Genomic DNA, 21,457 nt, shown 5'->3' on the forward strand with positions numbered 1-21,457 from the left:
TGAGGAACTGGCTGTTGGCTCTGTTCCAGGTGGATCTAGAGTGGATATCAGTAGGAATAATGATGCCAGTCTGCCTGATGGCTTGACACTTGGCTCTGTTAAGTGATCGGAAGTTTACTTTCTATTTTTGTCCTCCTTGAGGCATGTTTGGCACTTAGCTGTTTGGTACTTACACCTGCCAGTTACAGTCCGGAGTGTGAGACAGTAAATCCATTGTTCAGGTAGGGGGGAAGAATTTTAACTGGTCTTGGGATTTGGTTTATTCTGTAATCTACTTTGGGAGGGAACAACAAAAACTCTACTAAATGGTTTTAAGCAGTTTTAGCCAACAGATGTTAGCAGTGTAAGGGAAGGCACTTCTGTCATTATGTTGTTTTTATTTGACCCCAGGTGCTGATGAATTTTAGTAGCCTTCAGACTCCATTTGTGTACTAACATGGATGTGATTGAATCAGCCTCCACGGAAAACACGATTGCTGAGAAACCCCTCAAGAAGATACCCAGCGTCCTTCTGGACAGCCTAGTGGAGGAACCTAAAAGAAGACGTGCTGTCCCCCATCACTTGCTGGAATCAAGTACGTTTGTGCTCTCTGACTGTTCCTAAATGACTGACCCTAAAGTTTTGTGGTGGTTTGTGGAAGCCATGAAGAGAGAGATGCCAAGAGATAGTGGTGAAAGGATCGTGGATCTGCTTGGGTCATAGATGCCACCTTAACTCTCCACTTAAGAGTCATGCCTGCCTAACAACAATCTGTTTCCTTTTTCTCTCTGTAATACATTAGGTGCTACATGAACATACTTGCTAAATGTGAGTAACACTCATCGTGTATGTTTCACCTGGTCTCCTTCCTAATCTCCCTGTCTCACCATCTTTCTTCGTAGAGATTTATTCAGAACGTTACAGGAGCAATGTTGTACAGGCCGAGCCTGCTGTGCTACACTGTGGAGGGTATGAAGTTGGAAAACATCACCAACAGACGCTGGTAAGTGTCAGGGCAGGGATCCTCTTGGGGCTTGTAAAAGGATAACAGAAGCCGAGTAGACTGCTTGTGGTCATGAGGCCATTTGCTCTGTGAGTGCTGTAAAGAGCAGCACTTAAAATCAGTGTCCCTGTGGTAACAAAACAGACAAGTGCCATGCTGTTCACATCGCTGCCCTTTACGGTCTCTTTTGTCTTTCTTTTTCCTGTGTCTGTGAGCAGTGTAAGAGTGACGTGTGACTTGCAAGTCACAGATGAAGGACTCATGCTTTAACTCCATGAGGGACTGTTATCAAAGTGTACTTGCCCCATTTCTGTGGCTGTAACTGGGTTCACTGCTGCAAGGACTTTGACAGCACCTCTGGCCTTCCAGGAGCAACATAACCTAAGGAAAGAAAGTCAGGACATGGGTTTGGTTTCCTTGTCTAGTCTAGTCTGAGTACCCCCTTGTTGATGTGGTGTTTTGAGGAAGAAGTTGGGTGATGGATGGACAAGGTCCACCAGGTGTAATGAAAATAAATAAGGATCACCTCCTTTGACCTGCTGGCAACACTTTGCCTAATGCATCCCAGGTGCTGTTGCTGGCCCACCCAAGGGCAGAAGCACCCTGGTCCTTCAGCTGTATGTCCCCCCTTTGCTCCTTCTTTACCCCAGTTTTTCTTGCTGAGCAGAATGCCACATGGTATGAAATATCCCGTTGGTCAGTCTGAATCAGCTGTCCTCACTCTGTCCCCTCCCAGCTTCTTGGGCACCTCCTCACAATTATCTGAAAGGAGGCTGCAGCAAGGTGCGTGTCGGTCTCTGTTCTCAGGTGACAAGAGATAAGACTTGAGGAAATGGCCTCAAGTTGTGCCGGGGAAGTTTAGATTAGATTTTTAGGAAGAATTTTTTCCCAGAGAGGCTGGTCAGGCATTGGAAGGGGTTGCCCCGGCTAAAGGTAGAGTTGACTTTGTAGTGTTAGGTGAGTGATTGGACATGATGATCTTAAAGGTCTTCTCCAACCTAAATGATTCCATGATGCGGGAGACTTGGCAGGGTTGATGGTCACAGTCCAAAGGCTTGTTACTTTGTGATCTAGAACAAAACCTTATATTAAATCATTTCTGTTGTTTCAGACCCCTGCAAAAGAGAAGTCAATAGATTGCAACAATCTATTGTTGCAAAGGAACAAAAAAAATGCTTTTTTGCTTTTTTGTTCCTAAGCAAAGCAGCATGAGAATTTGATTCAACAGTAGCATCTTCTTTAGTAATTAGTCTCGCTGATTTCAGGGGGTTTCATGTCAAAAAATAAGATGCATTTCTTTCTAACTAAGGACTTGTGACTTGGTTCCAAAGCATAAAAACACAGGATGCAAGGTTTAAATAGTTTTCTTTTTAAATTCAGAGCATACTCAGATTTTTTTCCACTGAAGTTGAAATGATTACTTCCACGTTTAATACACCTTCTTGGCTATGTGTTTCCAATTGCCCTCTTATATTGTAACATGTTTTTGGTTTTCTTTTGTTCTGCAGAAGCTGATAAATATTTCCAGTGATGTAATAAACCTTCACATTATACCACCCCAGACAAAGTATTTTCAGATCAAATACAACAAAACTGTAAGTGTCAGAAAGCCTTCGCACCACTGTTTGCATGCAGCACTGTTTCTGTGTGCACACAGGCAGCTTTTACATGTCTTCTATTTTATTTTGTGTCATTTTCTAGCATCGGCTTGTCCCTGGCTTGTCATACATTGTTACCGTTGATTTCTGTCCTGATGAGTGGCGGTATTACTATGACTGCATCCGAATTCATTGTCAGGTGAGTATTGTAAGAAAATATTCTTAAATTTGTAATGGAATGGAACAACTGTTAGGACATGACGATAACGATAAAGTAAAGGCCCCATGTTTTCTCCTATTAAGCCTGGATTTGAGTATTTGGGTTTAAGCATCTATTTTTATTCTCCGTAATATCCCAGAGCTGTGGGTAGACTAATTTTTTTTTTTTCTGTTATACTTTGCTGATATATCAATCTTCGTGCCACACTGATGTAATGTCTTGGAGGTGCTCTACGTAGCTACTGAAAGTATGGAAAGACAGATGAATACTACAAGCAAGCAGAATGTCAATGCCATAAGGAGCCACAAGGATGATATTGGATGCATCTCATGCCCACTTACTGACCAACCACTACAAAAGCTTTTACTTTGCATAACATTTATTCATTACAATAAATAAATATTTACCCTCTTCTTTTTTCCGCAGGGAGAAGATACATTGCTTGTTCCTGTGCATGCTTACCCTGCTGTGAATGTTGTGGAATTTCCGTCATTTATAAGTATGTCTGATGTATCAGTTGGTCAGAGGTGAGTTAAAGACGTACATTTGCCCGTTTTTGTGTACATGCATAAAACCTGAAAATCTCATTTTCCTCTATTTGTACATCATAAAGTCCTGGTAACTTTAAGGAAGTCAGCTACCATCTGGACTGCAAAACAGTTCCAGACACACCTTCACAGGAAAATGGGTGCTGTACAAACTAAACATATACATAGATGGGAAAGGTTTCAGCTGGTCTAAATTGGTGCTGATTCACTTCACTTATATGGCGAAGAAATATGGCTGTATGCTAGCTTGCTGTTTGTAATCTGTCCACTCCCAAGTACTATGTCTTTTTAGCATCAGTAAATCCAAAGTGATTTTTTTGTTCCATTTTTTAACAATTGTGAAAGTGTACAATATTTTCTCAGAAAACAAAAGATTAAGCAGAGTGGAGAACACCATTTTAAACGATGAGAGAAGTTTCCAAGGCATCTTGAAAAGGTGTGTGCTGAGTACCATCACACAACCAGTGTGAGACACAAAAGGCTTTTATGAAAATCAGGCTGTAGTGTGATGACTTCTGCGGTGGATAAAGTCCAGTCATTCTGATGTGCTGGAGTATTCAACGCTTTTGAAGAGTGCACAGAGTCTTCTTTCATCCTCTTCCACAAGGAGAGCTGTGGGATGAGGTGGATTTCTGGTTCTGTACTTATGGTGCTCTGGTTTTGGATTGTTTGTGCTTACTAGATACTGAAGTTTACAAGAATGTAAGTATACGCATAAATAACTTCTGAAAAGGAAATTTGATTTTTTTTTCTGTAATCAGATTTTGTAGGGGTTGGAGAAAGTAAGTCAAGACATAAAATACCCAGCAGTCATATCAAGATGTAGGTCTCATTTCCCTATTGAGTGAAAGGTCTGAAGTATTCTGCTGCTTTGGAGCAATGGGAAATGACTATTTTCACATTAATACATAAGCCATCTCTCTGGGACAGATATATTCAGGGCATGTTGTATCTAATACAATTTTCCAGCCTGTAATTGGTGACTGCCTGTAGTTTCATTACTTTTTTTCTTTGTTTCTCCCTTTTCAGTAAGGAGTATGTCATCCCACTGCAGTGCAGCTGCCCAATAGATTTTGAATTCCACATTGATTTTATTCAGTCTCACAGAGCCTTCGCCGTCCAGCCAACATCTGGTAAATTGCATTTATTTAACATTCTAGATAATAAATCTGTATTTATTGAGTGTACTTACTCGTGACAGTGCGCTCAGTGCTGTACAAAAGTGTGTGTAGAAAGATAAAGACTTTGCCTCAGAGTGCTTCTAGGTAAACACAAGCTGACAAATCTTATTTATATGCAGTCTCGTGGCAAATAGCCCTCCATGACTGGTGGGTTTCTCCTCTCAATGCCCATCTGTAGATCTCCCCAAAATATGGGATTTCCCAAGCAGTCTTTCCAGTCTTTGCTCTCTGCTGGTGCAGCCTTTGGAAAGGAGAGAGGCAGTAAGGTATAGCCCAGCATTCACCCCTTTATCACACCTTTCCCCAAGGGCTACCTAGCTCCTGTCTCATTAATGAGTTACAGCAGTGGATATTAGATTCTGTCTAGACTTCTGTGTACAGGCTTTACAAGAGACAGGGACTTTTGGCTACACGATAAGCTATTTTCATGCCTAATGTTGTTGAAGGCTCTGTCTTGAGACAGACAACTATTTGCAGGTCAGTTGCTATCATTGTGATATTTGCCAGGTGCCAGCAGAAGCATGTCAGAGCCCAGCTGTGCTGACAAAAATGTGTAGGTGAGTGAGACCTGGCTGTGCAATTCACTTAAGCACTCTGGTCAATTCCACACAGATACATAAAGATTTAAATAAGTAAAAACCTTCATAAATCTGTCACTGGCATTTGTGACACTGGAATTTGAATTTTGGTTACTTACACATTGTAATAAAAGTTGCTATTATTCTTCTATGTAGAATGACATGAATTTGGCCTGATGTGTCAAACTTCCCTTAAGAATTGTTCCCCTTCTTCTGTAATAAAGGTAAAAATGGTTTAGGTTGGACTTTCAGAAAAGGTGGGGTCCTACTTCCCCAGATGAGTTGTTGTTTTTTTTTTTCTTTCCCCCCCAGAACAAACTCTTCAATTTTGTTACTACCTGTGCAGAAAAGCCAAGGAGTATCAGGATCTGTGTCCTGGGATTGCACTGATTTTTAGGGACATGAAGGGAATTTATATAATTTTCATATGATTTTCAGGGACATTTAGGGATTATTATTTGATAAAACCATGAAACAGGTAATAAGGAAATAAGACCAAGTAGAAACAACTAATGCACCAAGTCCAGGCAATTTCCCAAACTTGGGAGAATGCAGAGAAATATGTCTATAATGCTTTGTTTGAGAGAGCAGGATTTGCCAGAGAATTGAGACCAGCAGATGTAAGTGAAGGACTATTGCATAAAAAAAACAGTTGTTTTCACAACAGTACGAAATATTCTTACTGTCAAATCTTTCCTATTGCAAAATATCTCCCACTATTTGGTAACTTTTCATTCTGGAAAGACACTTTGAAACCTGATTTTTTTTTTTTTTGAGGCTTACTGCCATCCATTCAAACAGTAATATTGTTTAAAAAATGCAGTCCAGAATCCATTTCAGCATGCTTAAGTGGGCTCACGTTAGATGGATTCTTACTGTTTCTCTTCTCTAATCACAGGAATCATTCCAGGCAATGGGAAAGTGGAAGTAACTGTGAAATATTCCCCACTCGAGTATGGAACAGCACAAATGAAAATGCAGTTGTGGATTTCACAGTTCCGCTCAAAGCCCTATGTATGTGTATTCACAGGAACATCAACACCCCATTTGGGTTTAATGTATGTGTGGCTGACTGATCTTTGGATATTTTTGTCCAGTTCTAAAAAGTACATGTGTAATAGGATTTTATGCAATTTTGCTGTAATCATTTTAAGCATTTCTATCTATGGTGACATAAAATGCACTAATGTCATTCAAGTGTTAATACACGTACCTGCTCTCTTACATCTTCTGTTCAGAGTGCACGTCTTCTGTATGACCTAACACTCACTGTACCAAAATAAAAATAAAATAATGATACTAAATAATCTTAAAGAGATATTGAACATCCTCAGTTTGTCTGATCTACCTTATTCTTATTTTTAAGGCCTTGCCAGATACTTTTTTTTGAGCATTAGTCTTTTGGGCTGTACCTATTTTTGTGAACTGAAGTTAGCAAGTTTAGAAAGTTTGGTTCCACTCTTAAAATTGTGAAAAGAATTTCTGATCTTCTTTTATATCTAGAAGGGATATATATACCTGTGCTACAATTATATACAGAGTACTTAAAAGAACAATCTTTCCTTCTGACATCTAGAAATGAACTATTTGAAAAACAACAAAGTCGTCCACGGAGAAAAGCAGTGTCTGCGGGAAAGTCAGTGCAGTGGAGAAAACTCCAGTTCAGCCAGCCACGATCCCAGCCTATTCAAAAGGTAAGGGTGTGAAGAGAGAATAATCACAAGTACTTTTCTGGGCTGAAAATCTTTTTCACTTCTGTTTCTTCCTATCTCTTAGGAAATTGAATACCAGAACCTCAGATTCCCCACAGATCTGTCAAATCCGTATGCTGTAGCCACTGTTTTGAATCAGGAACCAGGCAAAATGAAGATTAGGAACTTGAAAGAGGGTAACGTAATTAAGCAGTGTAAACACAATCTTATCAATATTTGTAGGTTTCTCTTGAGAAACTCAACTTCAGAATTGCTGATGTAACACAGTCGTGGTTTCTGTAAGAAATTCACCTTAGCTTTACAGATTGAGTTTAGTTATCACTGTGGGTCTTATTTCCCAACTAAAAATGGGAATGATATGGTATGATATGTCTTTCTGATATTCTTGCAGTCCTTTGCCAAGGCGATGCAGAGATAAAAACAAGACAGATGAAGGAAGCCATATTTGAAAATAAAGTCAAACAAAATATTCAGGAAGAGGAAGCAAATCATCTGAAGTGAGTGTTAATTAACCATATTAACGACATGGAGTTTTGCTTAGCTGAGGCCTCTGTGAATGATGTATGCAAATTCACTGGTGCATAAAGCTGCTATTTCATTTCCTGATGGGCATGTCCTGATCTTAACTTTTACAGTTAAGATACTTTTGTTTTGCTTTCACTTTTTTTCCCTTCTGCTTGAGAGCAATGTGAGTGTACCCAGTGAGGTTATTGATTGTATGATACTTGCGTTTAGAAAGAAACCTGCTGAAAACTTTGTTCATCCAACCACATGCATTCCATCCCACCTAAAGGTAAAGGGAGTTTTTGTCACAGTTGTCAATAAATCAAGGCTAAAATGTATAATGGAATGAACAGAATTGCATTTAAACATCAAATGGTGTAAAGCAGAGCACATAATGTGTAAGCATACTGTGGTTTCACTTGCATTTGTCTGAACTGCTCTTATGCTGAATATTATGGGCTCCTAGACACCTTAGTAAGAGGAGAATCAGTCTATCAACCTCTAAATATAACAAATTGTATATTAAGTAAAGCATTTTCTTGCCTCTACTGTAAATCCAGGCAAGTTCATAAAGGCAAAGATCCAGTCTCTGTGGAATTTAAAAAAGAGGTTATTGAAAACCGGCAGAGGGAAGAGGAGTGGTACAAGGTAAGCCTTTGCTCATTTTTTTCTATAAATTTAAAGTCAAACTTATACTTTTATTTTACATGCAGTAAAATAAAGTAGAGTAAAGTAGAGGACTGTATCAAGCTCTTTATGTCTTCAGTTTTTCTTAATGCATTGATATAAACCTGTACTAGCTGTACTTGTTTCTACAGTTACATCTTTGTTTCTACAGTTATATCTTTATTATTTCTCTGCATCAATTTTTTGAGGTGATTTTATCTGGGAGGTAGACAGAAAGCTAAGTTATTAATGGAAATGTAAACAGATACCTGTTACAATAGGTATTGCTCAACCTGGTAGATTTCCACCTAGCTACACAGTGCAGCATTGCAGCAATCCTGTCAACATTGTGCCTACATCCAATGTTCTGTTTATTCTGTACCTCTCAAACAGCTCACAATCAAAGGGCTAAACCCAGTCAGTCCTCTCCTGCAGAGCCACGGGGAGATAATTCAGCAGGTTCTTCTACTGTCACCCTCACTCTTTTTGGCTTCCTCCAGTCACCCCAGACTGCAGGTGGTCTTTTGTAGAGGTGAGAGCTGCAATAGGCAGTGGCATAAAATATCTACCCCCAAGATAGGATGGGCTTGTCCCTATTTTCCTGCCTCCTGGATATTCAAGTAGATTCTGACATCCTACTGACTTCTCAGGCATTGTTTATGGGAGTCACGTTATTTATAAATAGGTCAAGGCTTAATTTATACACTAACTTAAGCATGAATTAATTAAAACATTATTTTTAATACTAACAAAAGAGGAAATAAGTAACAAAAACAATGATCTAAAATGTGAGATTGGTGTATCATTAAATTAGATGCATATTCATCTTGTCTAGAAATATTTACCTAGTTACCTGTTGGCCACCTTTTGTCTGTGGAGGTTTTGGGGTGATTTCACAGTTGTCCCCATGACTTTCTGGCAGAGGTGTACCTTTGCTTGTGCTGTCCTTGTTGCTTGTTCACCTTGGGTGCCTTTAAGCCTCACAAAGTATTTATTATTCCTCCATCGCTTGTTCAACTGGCCACTGCGTTATACAGCCTGGCACTGGGTGTCCTGGAGACCTTTAATTGGTCTGTCTTTCATTGTCTTAACCAAAACTTCAGTCCATCAAAATCATGTGAATTTCACTCCCCATAATGAAGCCAAGGTTAAAGACATAGTTGTACCCTGGGAATGAAACAATAGGTAAGGAGGAGTGTGGTGGAAGAAGCACTGGTATTCATCCAGTATGCCTGAACGCTTTGAGAGAGTCTCAGAAAAGTGAAGTGAAAACAGTACTAAACTATTGCACACACGAACAGATTAAAGAGCAGGCATCACTGGAAACCATGATGGAGAAGATGTTCACAAAATTTAGGAAAACTGCAGGAAATTTTTGTAATGCTGTCACCTGCATAGAGCTGTTCAGGTGCTGACTTATGTGGTTGGTTTTGTAATCTCTTACTGGTTCTGCCTATGCAAAGCAATCTGTGTTTCATTAGGGCAGGGATCAGATTGAAACTCAGACCTAAAAGAACACTATTTTACTTTGTGACTTCCTAAAGGGTTGCAATAATCACTCCCTAGAAGGGGGTGAAGTCTGTTTTGTAACATACCTCCAGAATAGGTACATTGTAAGTGAATTTCTGCTAATCATAAATAAGGAAAAAAAAATCACTGAATGCTTTGAACTAATGAGATTGTTCTTCCTGGTGACAAATTAGATTCAAAGAGGAGAACCTATCATAGAAAAGGAGTTTCAAAGGAACAAAGTGGAAACTTCTTCCAGACGTGTTATCCGGACTGTTGAGCAGGTTTGTTTATATGTTGTTATCACCCACTAAGCTAACAATGAAACATAACTATTTGTCACTCAATGTTTTTCCTCCTAATGTGGCCATTTCTGTATCAGTGTCATACTTCTTGTTTTACTACACTAGGACCAGCAATGAGCCGCATGCACAACTCATCGTCTGATGTTCTGACCTTCTAATATGAAAGACAAGTGGAAATGTACAGGCCTAACCTGAGATTCATATTGCTTGTTCCTGAAAGCTCTCTCAGGAGAAGCTTTCTCATGTCTAAATGTTAGATTAAGTAAATCACAAGGCTTGCAAACTTTACCTTGCAGGTCTGATTGACAGGAACCTTTCTGGTAATTAGGGTTTTTGTCTTTCTCTGTGGTGTGAGGTAATTCCCAGGATCAGTTTCCTAGGATTATTGGAAGCTTTGTTTAATAAATAATCTGCTACTGAAGGAACATTGGCTGTTAGCAACACAAAGGATCCTTGCTGCTTTCTTCTTGAACATCATAGCTGTGGTAGTTGGTCTTTTCCTGTACTTTTGTGCCTGTTCTGAAGTGTTGAATATCATATGGTGAGTGTGGCATGGGGCTGTGTGGAGCTGGTTCTGAGGACCTTCCTAACCTACATTTTAGTTGAGCGGCTGCCCTCCTGTGAAGATTGGTACCATGGTGCAGCTGGAGTCCCTTCTAGTGCTACATTTTTCTATCACATCAGTTTAAAACTGGAGAGATCAATGCATCAAGAAAGATTTACTTGTGTTCAAAGAGCATTCAGACAATTCAAGTCATTAAATATCGCCCCCCTCTCAAGTATGTCCAAAGCCAGAGATCATTAGATGTTGGGAGTTTATTTTGGGGAATTATCACTGCAAATTTACCCTGGTCTTTCACCCTGCTGTAGGTCTATGCTGTCGGCTGTTATTGGAGAGAGGGTACTGAATTTTCTGTCTCTGGTTTGAGCCCTTACAGTTATTCCAACTTCACATCTGTGCAAGCTGAAGTGTGCACTCAGCAGAGACCTGGTCCATTCTCCCCACTGACTGCCCACATATTGGACTTCTGCCATAGTATGTGGCTGCCATTTACTTATGGATGCAGACCATGCAACATCACCTCTCCATTTCCCATATTGCATCTGCAGATTTTTGGTGATGACCTCCCATTAAGCCCTACAGAGAAGACTTCTGTTTAAATGCCAGTAGGGAGACATGGACATGGAATGAAATAATTCAACTTCAACGTTTTTACTTGATTTAATTTTAGTGTTGGGAAATAACACAGGGATTCTGACCAAGGAATAGCTTGGGCTGGAGAAAGTTCCACCATTGACTAGTTTTAAAAGCAGTACCTCTTTTTTTAATACCATGCAGCATCCAAATGTCCATCCCACATTCAACGTGCTCCGTAACGACCCCTGGGACAACAGAAACAGGATGTTGAGGAAATTCCAACAAGCAGCATACAAGGTAACGTGAACAACTAGAATGCAGTGTGATGGTATGTCACCTTGGAAACAGCACAAAAGAACATGCAAACTAGCACGTAACAGTCTTCACAGCTAGCCAGGGATTTGACAGTTTGATAAATGTGTCCCTGCTTCACCAGGAATTAAGGATCTGGAGTAAATTTATTTAAACAATCAATACTAAGCAAATGTAGAAGAATTTAGTGTTTTTTTTAATGCACAAAATACTTTTGAATGAAAAGATTTCAAAATGCATATAGAATATGATGTTCAATTTTGGGACCCTAGTACAAGAAAGATGAGGGGAACACGGGAAACAATGGACACAAATTCCAGTAAGAGAGCTATAGTCTGTGTGTAAGGAAAGCCTTTTTCACTATGAGGACAATTGTTGGAGTAGATTGCCCAGAGTTTGTGCAGTCTACATCCCTTAATGATTTCGAGACCAGACTGAATAAAGCCCTGAGCAACCTGGTCTGATCTCACAGCTGACCTTGCCTGGAGCAGGAGATTGAACTGGAGGTCTCCTAAGATCCTTCTCAGCCTGGAAGTTAAAGACTAAATCTATAAAATCACTTGTTCCATTGAGTTTAAGTATTAACTTGCATTTCTACTGTTCATCTCTAAGTAAATATAAATGCAGTAAGCAATACATAACCTTCCTTCTTTCCCAGTGCCCACTTCAGGTATTCTTCTCAAATCTATTCTTTACCACAGCCCCCAGTATTAGGCTCCATACAAATGCTTTGAGATGAAATGTGTATTGCACAAATAAGGTGGCGGCTAAATGCTTCCTTCTGGTATTTGAACCTAGGACTCCTCATTATTACCCTGTGATAAATAGCATTAGGCAGATCTCACAGTGAGTGTTACTACATATTCTCTTTCACAGAGCCATAAGTATTCATATGGCCATGGTCAGCTGACTGTTTACCTGTTGTTAAATCCATATATGCCAGTAGACACAGCTGAAGGATTAAGATCTAGTGAAAAAGTCTAATTAAACTGTAAGGCTAAACAAACGGCTGATCTGTTTTCTATGTGTAGTGTCACCGGAGTTGAAATCCATTCAAAATCTTTCCTTCCCGATTTTATCCCTTCTGAACAGAAAACTATAGCAAAATTCCTGAAATAGATGTCTGAGTGAGATTTGTAGAATAAATACTGTTGTATGTCTATTTCTATGACTCTAAATGTTAGAATGTTAAACTTACTATTAAACTTTAAAAATTTAAAATCATTCATTCAGATTGTGATTCAGAGTCGACTAAATCGTTTACTGCATCTGTTCCGTGGGCTAACAAGAGAAGCCAGAGTAGTGGAGGAAGGCTCTGCATCTGGTAAGGAGCAGAAGAACAAGTTGATAGTCTGGCAATGAATTATTGATAATTCAGGTTGTACTGTGGCTTGTCAGGTGTGTGCCTATATATGATAGTTACATAAAGAAAGAGTCCCTACAAAGGAGTCTACAAGCAAAAAGGAAGTGTGACGAGGTGGACCTGGCTGTAGTCAAAATACATCTATTTTTCAGACATTATCTACCATATTTTAAAAATGTGATTCTCTTCTTAGGAGCCGTGCAACTTAGTGACTTAATCATAGGGCAGCTACTTACAGGGCTGAGAAACAACAAGGAAAGGGCAGGTGGGATTATATGAGAAACAGACGAGTAGGTAATCAGATCAGATGGAACCCAAGCAGTTAGATAAAGTGTGAAAAAGTCAAGATATCTGAACTCAGTGAAATGAGACAGAAAGAACTGTGAGATACACAGCCAAGTGGCCAGCACTGGGTTGAGTGTCCCTCCTCATTTTCTCACACAAGTGCTTTCAAGCAACCACTTTTCTTTATGTTGTAATGACAGTGCTGGCCTGGAAAAGTCACTTGTTCTTTAACAATTATGGAACATAACTAGCCTTGGATGTGTGTCACAGTTGGCTATCCTACAGACAGAAGAGGATTCGTGTTTCTTATTTCATACCACCTCATACACATGCAGTTTGACAACTTTCCATATCAGGCCTTCTGCCTGTGCAAGTGGCCGCTCTTTATTTCCCAGTATGCTGTCTTGTAGATGGGGTAGTTTAAAAAATTTAGACAACAGTACCTTACTTTCCATATTAAAATGAACTGACACATCCTGTGTAAGGAAGATGTTAAATATGTTTTGTGTCTTGATTCTATTTTTTGAAGCAGTGAATCAAGTTACATTACAAAATCTTAGTATTTGCTTTCCATTCTTGACAGGAAACAGGTGTTTCAGCAAAACAGAGAGTGAAGAACATAAGGGCATTTCTTCCAGCATATCTGAAGATCGCATATTACCTTTTGAATTCCCCTTCTACAGTTCCCTTGAACTGTGCCGTGATTTGGTAGGTATAGTAATTAAAATGGTGGCCAACAGTAAAGATAAAATTTTGTTGAAGGCATTGGCCCCGGAACCCATATTGTTTTTTTTTATACTTTACAATGTGACCGGTGTTCTGGAGTTCCAACAAATTAATTCAGGACTTCAGGTTTATTGAGAGTGCTGCTAAGCACTTAAAAAGCAGTTAAAAGTTTGCATTCTCTTGATTACATTCTAAAATTATGTGTAATACATTAATGACCAAAGTTAGTTAAAATCCATGATTTTGCACAGGAAAATAAATAAAAAAGTGACTGAAATGCTAAAGTCCTAGAAAAGACTGGAAAAATATTAAAATGTTTGCGTAATTATTTCCATATCTTTTCAAGTAGCCATGCTAATGGATTGCTGCCAATGCAAAACAAAATGCCCACCATATTACTGGGTTTTAAATAGTGTATTCTTTCAGGAACCTGATGCTCTTGGCCTCGTTCCTATCAAACCTGTAGATGTGAAAATCAGACACGTTATTCCCTTCTATGACTTGAAGGTGAGTCAGTACAGCTCCCTCAGATATATCATGTTTCTTTCCACAGTCCAGTTAAACATTTTGTGCCTTATTCAGTGGCCCCAGTGTGCAGCCCACTAGAAACGTTGTTTTAATAAGGCTGTGTGATTAGCATGCTTTTATTAAAAACAAATCTCACCGGTTTCTGTAAGTAGCAAGCCTGTAGTCAGCAGTTCTCCTCTCTTCAGACACAGATGAATTGTCTCAGCTGCAAATATTATGTCTCAAGCAACAAGGTGCATCTATGAATGAGGATACTGCAAGCCCTGTGTGACACACAGCCTTTCCTTTGATTTTAGAGAGCAAAAATACCATCACCTATTAGTGTCCTTTTTAGAAAGTAATTTGAATTTTCTTTGTATTTGGGGTCTAGTTTTGTATACTTAGTTCCTGCATTCCTGCTTAGGAAATGGAAACATCTCCTCCTTGAAATACATAGTGCTATTTTTTCAACTTATCTGTACAGATCTTTTTCTTCTCCTGACCTCCGAAGACATTCCTCTCAAATTTTTGAATAGCAAAAGATCACATTCAGCACTCTATCAAAGCAAAAATATTTCCTCAGGTTCAAATCAATGCAGATTTTGGCTCAATTATTTCCTCTTCCTTTTTTTTTTTTTTTTTTTTTCCAGGTGGTATAACAATCTTTTTGTTAGTGTCTTTGCTTCATCTGCCAGTGTTAATTTTAATACTTAATAAAACCTTTCTCAACCCCATTAAGTTTATTATACTTGATTTAAAAAAAAAAAAAAAACAAAAAAACTTTTAAATCCATGATCTTTCACAGAACAGCAAGAATGAACTTTCTTTATACACTCATTCAGCTTGTCCTTGTAAACTTCTCAAAGTTTTGATCATATACTACATTCCAGAATAGCAATCAAAGTATCCTTTACCAATGAGATGTGATATGTCTGTGATTATTGTCGTCTCCTGCAGTGTGTCTTTTTCCTTTGCACTTAGGTTCCTCAGCATTTCAGGATTATGGGTTATCAGCCATTTTGTACACACCATGCAGCCACGAGTTACAAACCTCGAAAACTTTGCCGGCCGCTGAGGCAGGGAGCCCAGGTAACAAATAATCTCAAATACAAACTCCCTTTGCTGAAGTCACTCCCACCCCTACATTTCTGCAATTATTTGATTAATTCTTTCCCAACAATTTATAACAAAAGGATTGCTACACTCTGAAAACCTTTGTCTGTGTTTTTCAAGGATGAGTTGGTTCAAGTAGTTCCTTCTCCTGAGGAGCAACTTAACCTGGTCTCCCACAGGATGGATTTTGACAAACCACCCCCAGAAGAAGTGGCAGAAAGAAATGTCAGCCTCCTAAACCTGGTTCCTCCCCAAGCTTTAGTCTACCCTACAGAGAGCAACCCACTTCGCATTTTTGTAAGTAGAAGTCAGCTTGAACAAAGAACCTAAGAAAGGAAGGGAAAGGACGTTTATTGGTGGGCAGTTCTGTTACTCAGATTGGTATACAAAACTATCTTCCAGAGTGTGAATAATCCTTCAAGTTGCAAGCCTTGGTAGGTAGGAGCCACAGAGCTCATCCCACGGAGAGGGACTCTGTTCCACTTTAAGGTGGAATTTGGATCAGTTTAGCAGAGGGATGATAAGGCAAAGTTGCCAGTGATGGCAGAGAACTGGAGTCTTCCCTTTCAGTCCCATGCTCCAGAAATTCTCACTGATTCCAGGATTTCCTGAAACACCTTGGGGACCCTCCCTTCTTGATTTGTTTCCCTGGTTGCATGGTAGGAAAAAAAAAAAGCCACAGACTTGGCATCTCAGTCCTTCTATAACCTCATGCTCTTACCCAGGTAAGTAGGACAGGTACAGTCTTCTTCAGCTGAAGAACTGTGCTTCTGCCTAATCCTTAAGTCAAGTGAGGAAAGTGAAGTCAAGCTCTTTGCTCACATTGCATCCTGCTGGCTTAGAGTTTCTAGTAGTTCTCATTACATCCCAAGCCTCATTTCCTAGTTACTAGGCACAGGGATTCAAAAAATCACAACCAGGTGCATTGGAAGACTTTCAGTTATTTAATTTTCATGTAGATTGTGCTACTTGGCACCAACTATAGAAGGTATTTCCCACACAGTGCAGCACAGCCTGGGGGTCCATTGGTGACTCTGAGCCCGCAGAGACAGCTTTTAGCTCAATGAAGTGCTGTGTGTGGGCACAGGCAGTGTCTCCATGCCAGCATGGCACAGGGCCTGAGTTGGGTGGCTCAGGCTTTCAGCATTAGTTAGCTGAAATGGCCCAGAGCCCAGTGTGCCACGCTGGTGGTCTTGGCACAACGTACACAGTATAGACTTGTCCCCACTGCACGGGGCTAGGACTCTGGTGGATTTACTGATGAGATCCTCTGTGCATCTCTTTCATCCCTCTGTCGTGTCAGTGTAAGAGGCAGGCACAACCTGACAACCTGATTCCATGCTACACAGCACTAAACTGAAGGCAAAAACAAGTGCTAGCACAGTGAAATAGATGATAAAATGCTCACAGACTTCCACCGCAGCAAGGCCAGTTCACTTTCTTGGTTTCTGAACTGTTCAGAGAAACACCATTGGATTTTGGAGGGATCAGGCAAAAGTTTTTTTCTTCTATACTTGCAAACAACAATTAAATTACAGTATTTTGGACAGCAGAGAGCATGGATAAGCTAGGCAGATTATGGGGCTGCAATGTGGGGAGAGTCAGGAGACGAAGGGTTACGCTGAACAAGAGTCATAATGAGACAAATGTGTGAGTTTGGGGAGAATATGTTAACTGTAAGGCCTGAATTTTCATCAATTCTTTGTGGTGCTCAGAATGATTTTCTAAAATAATCTCTTTTGTTTTTAGAACCCCACTCCAGGATTATTTCCAGTTTTACCTCCTTTAGCTTATTCTGAAACAAATATTGAATATCATCTCTGTCCTCTTCCAAAATACATCTTTACCAAGGAATGCCCCAAAGGATCCAGTATTCCAGTCACACAAAAGAAATTTCTGCATCACAAGGTATGGCCTTTTGGGTTTATTGTATGAGTACCTGCCTTGGGTGTGTTCTTGCTGAGAGTTTGCTCCAAGGATTTATGAGGGAAAATGAAGAGTCATCCTAGATAGAAACACTTTCAAATAAAAATTATGTAGGCACCTAAATAACCAGTACGTTATTATGGGTCAGAATAACCTGTTATTAGGCTTTGTCTGTATCTTTTTTTTGATCTCTGAAGTATTTCTCTGCTCTTTCCATTTTAAATGTCTGTTGTATTTTCATGACCTTGCAGTGGAGGAAGCATCATTTAAACATAGAGAACTGCAGCTCTCCAGATTCAATTCTTAACCAAGAAATCAGATGCTCTGTCCTGCAAGTTTCTCTCCCCACTGCATTATGTGTTAGATGTCTGAAAGTTGTAGCACTTATAATTTCAGGAAGTGATCTGTGGAGTGATGGAGTGGAGAGAATTCTTACCAGTGGTGTATTCCATCTTTTCAAACACTCCCACGTTGGCAAATACAATATGTAGGTAAGAAATTGAATAGACAGTGCCTCTAACCTGTGCACCTTTCTGCTGTCTTTAACTACATGACCAATAATTAGTCCTACAGGTAATTCTGGGCATATGGGTGGAATTATTTACTTCTCACCAATCCAAAATCACTCTCCTTGGAGGGTGAGTTAAGTACAATATTGCTAGAGGAAATACCTAGTCCTGGAAAGGAAGTTTTACTCTAGACTTCTAGTGACATCTGCCCTGAATGCATTTTGCTTCAGTGCCAGAAGACTCTGGGAGGTACAAACTCTGTCCAGCAGACGTATGAATAGCGAAATGTTTAATATGTGGACACCTGCACCAGTGGTAGCCAGCATCTCTCAGGCTCGTGTTCCTCCATACCACAGTAGTTTCCAATCTTTTTTCACGGAATATTTAAAATTACATGATCTTCTCTGTAACAATAGCTACTAGTGTGAAGCTTCATAATGTAACTATCGACTGCAGTTACTCCCTGCCCGATTTAAATTCCATTTCCATTACAGGGATCCTTACAGTTCAGATATGCTTCCAACAGATGTACCACCAATGCTGTATGACTTGCCTGAAAGAGACAGAGAGAACATAATTGACCAGTAAGTTTCTTCTCTTTTGTGTTCAGTGTGATTTGATTAAATCTTAAATGCTTGTATGGATGTGTCTGAACATCTGAGAGATTCTCCAAGGCAAGAGCACAAAGTCGCGCTTGCATAAGATATATTTCTGGATTTGTTGACTTAAAAAATAATTTTAAAAGGATAAAACCTGATTGTTCTTAATCTTACTGATTTTAGTGAGACAGATGAAACTGAGTTCAAAGTGATTCTTACTCCAGAAATGTTGAGAGCTGAATTTCCACAAATTGGGCAAGCGTTCACAGAAGGCAAAATGAAATCATTAAAAGAAGAAAGGTAAGTGTAATATGAAATTAGGGGAGAGGAATGGGAAGGAATCTGAAGAGAAGCATCTCCTTCAGAATTATGTAGAAAGTCATATGGAGATGCTCCATCATTGCATCAGATGCAGATCTGGCACTTCAAGCAAAGCAGAAGTCTCACGTATTATATTTTGTGCTGCAGATATGATCTCTGGATTGGACTTAAAACAGCTGTGAATGTTAGCCCGGATGTCTCTGACTTCAGTTTTATCGGTATCATCTCGCATCAGAGGCAGTCCCCTTGACTTCAGAGCTATTCAATGTTCTGGAAACAGTGGCTTTCCAGTGACCCTTTTGGTTAGATTTTTAGTGATGCTGGTAGTGGTGAATAAAATCAGCGTTGGCTGATGATTACCACCATGGTTTTAGAAGAGCGTGCAAGGCTGCCCAGCAGTTCTGTGGGGCTGGAAGTAGAAGTAGGTGCTCTGTGTGAAGCTTGGAATTACGTGATGTCACAGGAAGGATGCACGGAGGTATCAGCTGGTAGGTGGGACACTGAGGACAATGGACTTGAGCAGTAGGCAATATGGGTGACATAAGTGATTGCAGAAGAACACAGGAGAACGCGCTGAGTTCTAACCCAGTGTTTTCCCAGATATCTCGTGTGGCTTTGAACACATGAATTAACCTTTCTGTTCAACAGTTGCCATCTCTTTAAAGTGATAATGATGATGATTAGACACTTAGCTAGTCAGGTTGTGTATAATAGCCTGAAATTCTCAGAGCCACCAAGAGACTTGTACGTCTTTTTATTTAATTTTAGAGGGAAATGACTGATGTTCAAATTTTCTGCAACTCTATCATTCATTAAACTTTAAAACAGTGCTGAGTATTATGAGGTCTCTGACAAAACATTGATTGCAGTATTGTGATTATTACAGCATTGATTGAAAATAATTTGCTGTACAAACACGTATGTGTCTGACTCAGCACTGCTCTTGTCATTTTATGACACCCTGCTCCTCAAAATTTGAGGATTTGGAGTAGCTCATGTAACTAAAGTCACTTTTCTCCACAGTCGTACAGTGTTGGATGGTGCTTTTTCTAGGTAATTAACTTTATAACCATAAGTTTAATTCTTTTGATGTTTTCTTCAAAGTTTAAAATATTTTTCTATATTAAACACTTGTAGGTATCTATATTTCAAGTGTTTGTTGCAGTCCATTTTACCTAACTTTAAATCATCTACTTTAGTTGATGTTCTTAATAACTCGAGTTATGGAGCATATGTTACATCTAATAGGACATATGTGCACCACCTCATGTGCTTTCTGGTGTCATTGTTACTGTTTTCTACTAGCATGATTACACCTCCGTGTATGTAAATAGTGTCCATGTTCTACTTTTAGAAAACAAAGTTATGATCTGATAGCAAAAATAAAAGAATTTGTAAGAAAAGTGCAATTCTGCTTAAGGATGGGACTCTGGAAATAGCTCAAAGGTTAAAATAAACTCCAGCCTAATAAAAGTTGGCTGTACTGGTGTCTGAGAATGGCCACTAGAGAACAGAAGGTGGCCCTGGGAAGGGACAGATGGGATATTTATATGGAATCAGCCTCCAAGCCCTGATTCCCAATAGGACTGAGGACATGAGGAAGAAGAAAAACTTTTAGCAGGTTTGGGTTGGTCTACTTTCAGTTTCTGCTGCTAACTAAATTTGTTGAAAGCTTCACTATTTGTTTGGCCTTTTAAAGTGAGAAACAAAAATCTATTAGCAAACAGTGAAGTCCAAATCTTTTCTTTTGTCACTGAAGGTTCTTCTTTTTTACTGTTTAATTGGATGACATCTTACTGCTCCTCCACAGCAGTTTCTGCATTTTATCCTTGACAAATCAGTTTTTCACGTGGATTCTCTTGTTCTAGCCATTACAGCATATGTTTCTTCACAGATAAAATGTAGAAACTCAGCCTAGTATGTGTTTACCTATCAGACAGTTAACTTTCCTAAATGACCAAGCCAAAAGTGAATGTTCTTTTCAGTTTCACTTGCTTTCCAGTTCTGCATAAATAATGGAATATCTTCTGTGGTCACTATAAAAGAAAAATTGTGTCTCTTCCTTTGTTTTTGTCAGCACTAAGTAGCTTCCCTGGCTATTTTAAGTACAAATGATCTTTTAAACTTCTTGCAGAGACGCACAACACCATCCAGATGAGCATTTTCAACCTCAAAACAACAGGCTCAGAGAGAAGGTTCAAAAACACGTGGAGAAGATGAGGATGAAAGCACATAATAAAACCCTTATTCTGGATTAAGAATAATTTTATAAAGGTCGTGGTTTGGTACTGCTTATCCTGTTAACGAATGAGGCCTCTTGTATCACAGCTACTGCGTGTACTGTGTGCTACACTGCGTGTTCAGTGAGGTCACCTGCTGCTTATGCAAAGAGAAGAGAGCCACCAGCAATGTCACCTCTGTCAAGGACTCTGCGAGTGCCCATTACCCGAAACACAGTCATTGCTCCAATGAGAATCCTCAGCCATGTGCCTGCTACCTTTGTGCTGGTGTGAAAGATCAAAAAACCCCAGTACTACTTTGTAAATAGTTTGGTAATTAATTTACAGTCCATCACTTTCAAATAAAAAGTGAGAAGTCCCGATGACCAAATTCTTCAGCTTTTTTTTGGTTGGTTGGTGTTTTCTTTTTTGTTGTTGTTGTTTTGCTTTGTTTGTTTGTTGTGGCTTGTCCTTGAATTTTTGCAGGTAAGTCATTACATTTCAGTCTTGACTGTAAATCATACAATCGAAATCTTTAATGAAAGGGAGGACCTGAACACTGTTTCTGTCCACAAAGATAATGTCCAAGCAGGTTTAATTATCTGTTAGGTGTTTAATTCAATGCACATGTTTCT

General features: G+C 39.4%; 1 protein-coding gene across 1 annotated transcript; it reads left to right on the forward strand.

Annotated features, from left to right (window-relative positions):
- Positions 1 to 436: 436 nt before the first annotated feature.
- CFAP221 (cilia and flagella associated protein 221) lies at positions 437 to 20,971 on the forward strand (the record flags this gene model as incomplete). The annotated part of the gene is made up of 24 exons (XM_082763564.1): positions 437 to 575; positions 883 to 983; positions 2,492 to 2,578; positions 2,685 to 2,780; positions 3,228 to 3,328; positions 4,379 to 4,482; positions 6,007 to 6,166; positions 6,685 to 6,808; positions 6,885 to 6,996; positions 7,212 to 7,317; positions 7,885 to 7,972; positions 9,694 to 9,783; positions 11,144 to 11,239; positions 12,488 to 12,578; positions 13,486 to 13,610; positions 14,055 to 14,135; positions 15,117 to 15,224; positions 15,369 to 15,545; positions 16,998 to 17,156; positions 17,571 to 17,665; positions 18,178 to 18,267; positions 18,466 to 18,582; positions 19,627 to 19,656; positions 20,738 to 20,971. 24 exons carry the CDS (start codon positions 437 to 439, stop codon positions 20,859 to 20,861), a joined length of 2,601 nt encoding a protein of 866 aa, XP_082619690.1. The 3' UTR covers positions 20,862 to 20,971.
- Positions 20,972 to 21,457: the final 486 nt, after the last annotated feature.

Source organism: Aythya marila (genome assembly GCF_965140915.1).
Source record: "Aythya marila genome assembly, chromosome: 6".
NCBI classification, from domain to species: Eukaryota; Metazoa; Chordata; class Aves; order Anseriformes; family Anatidae; genus Aythya; species Aythya marila.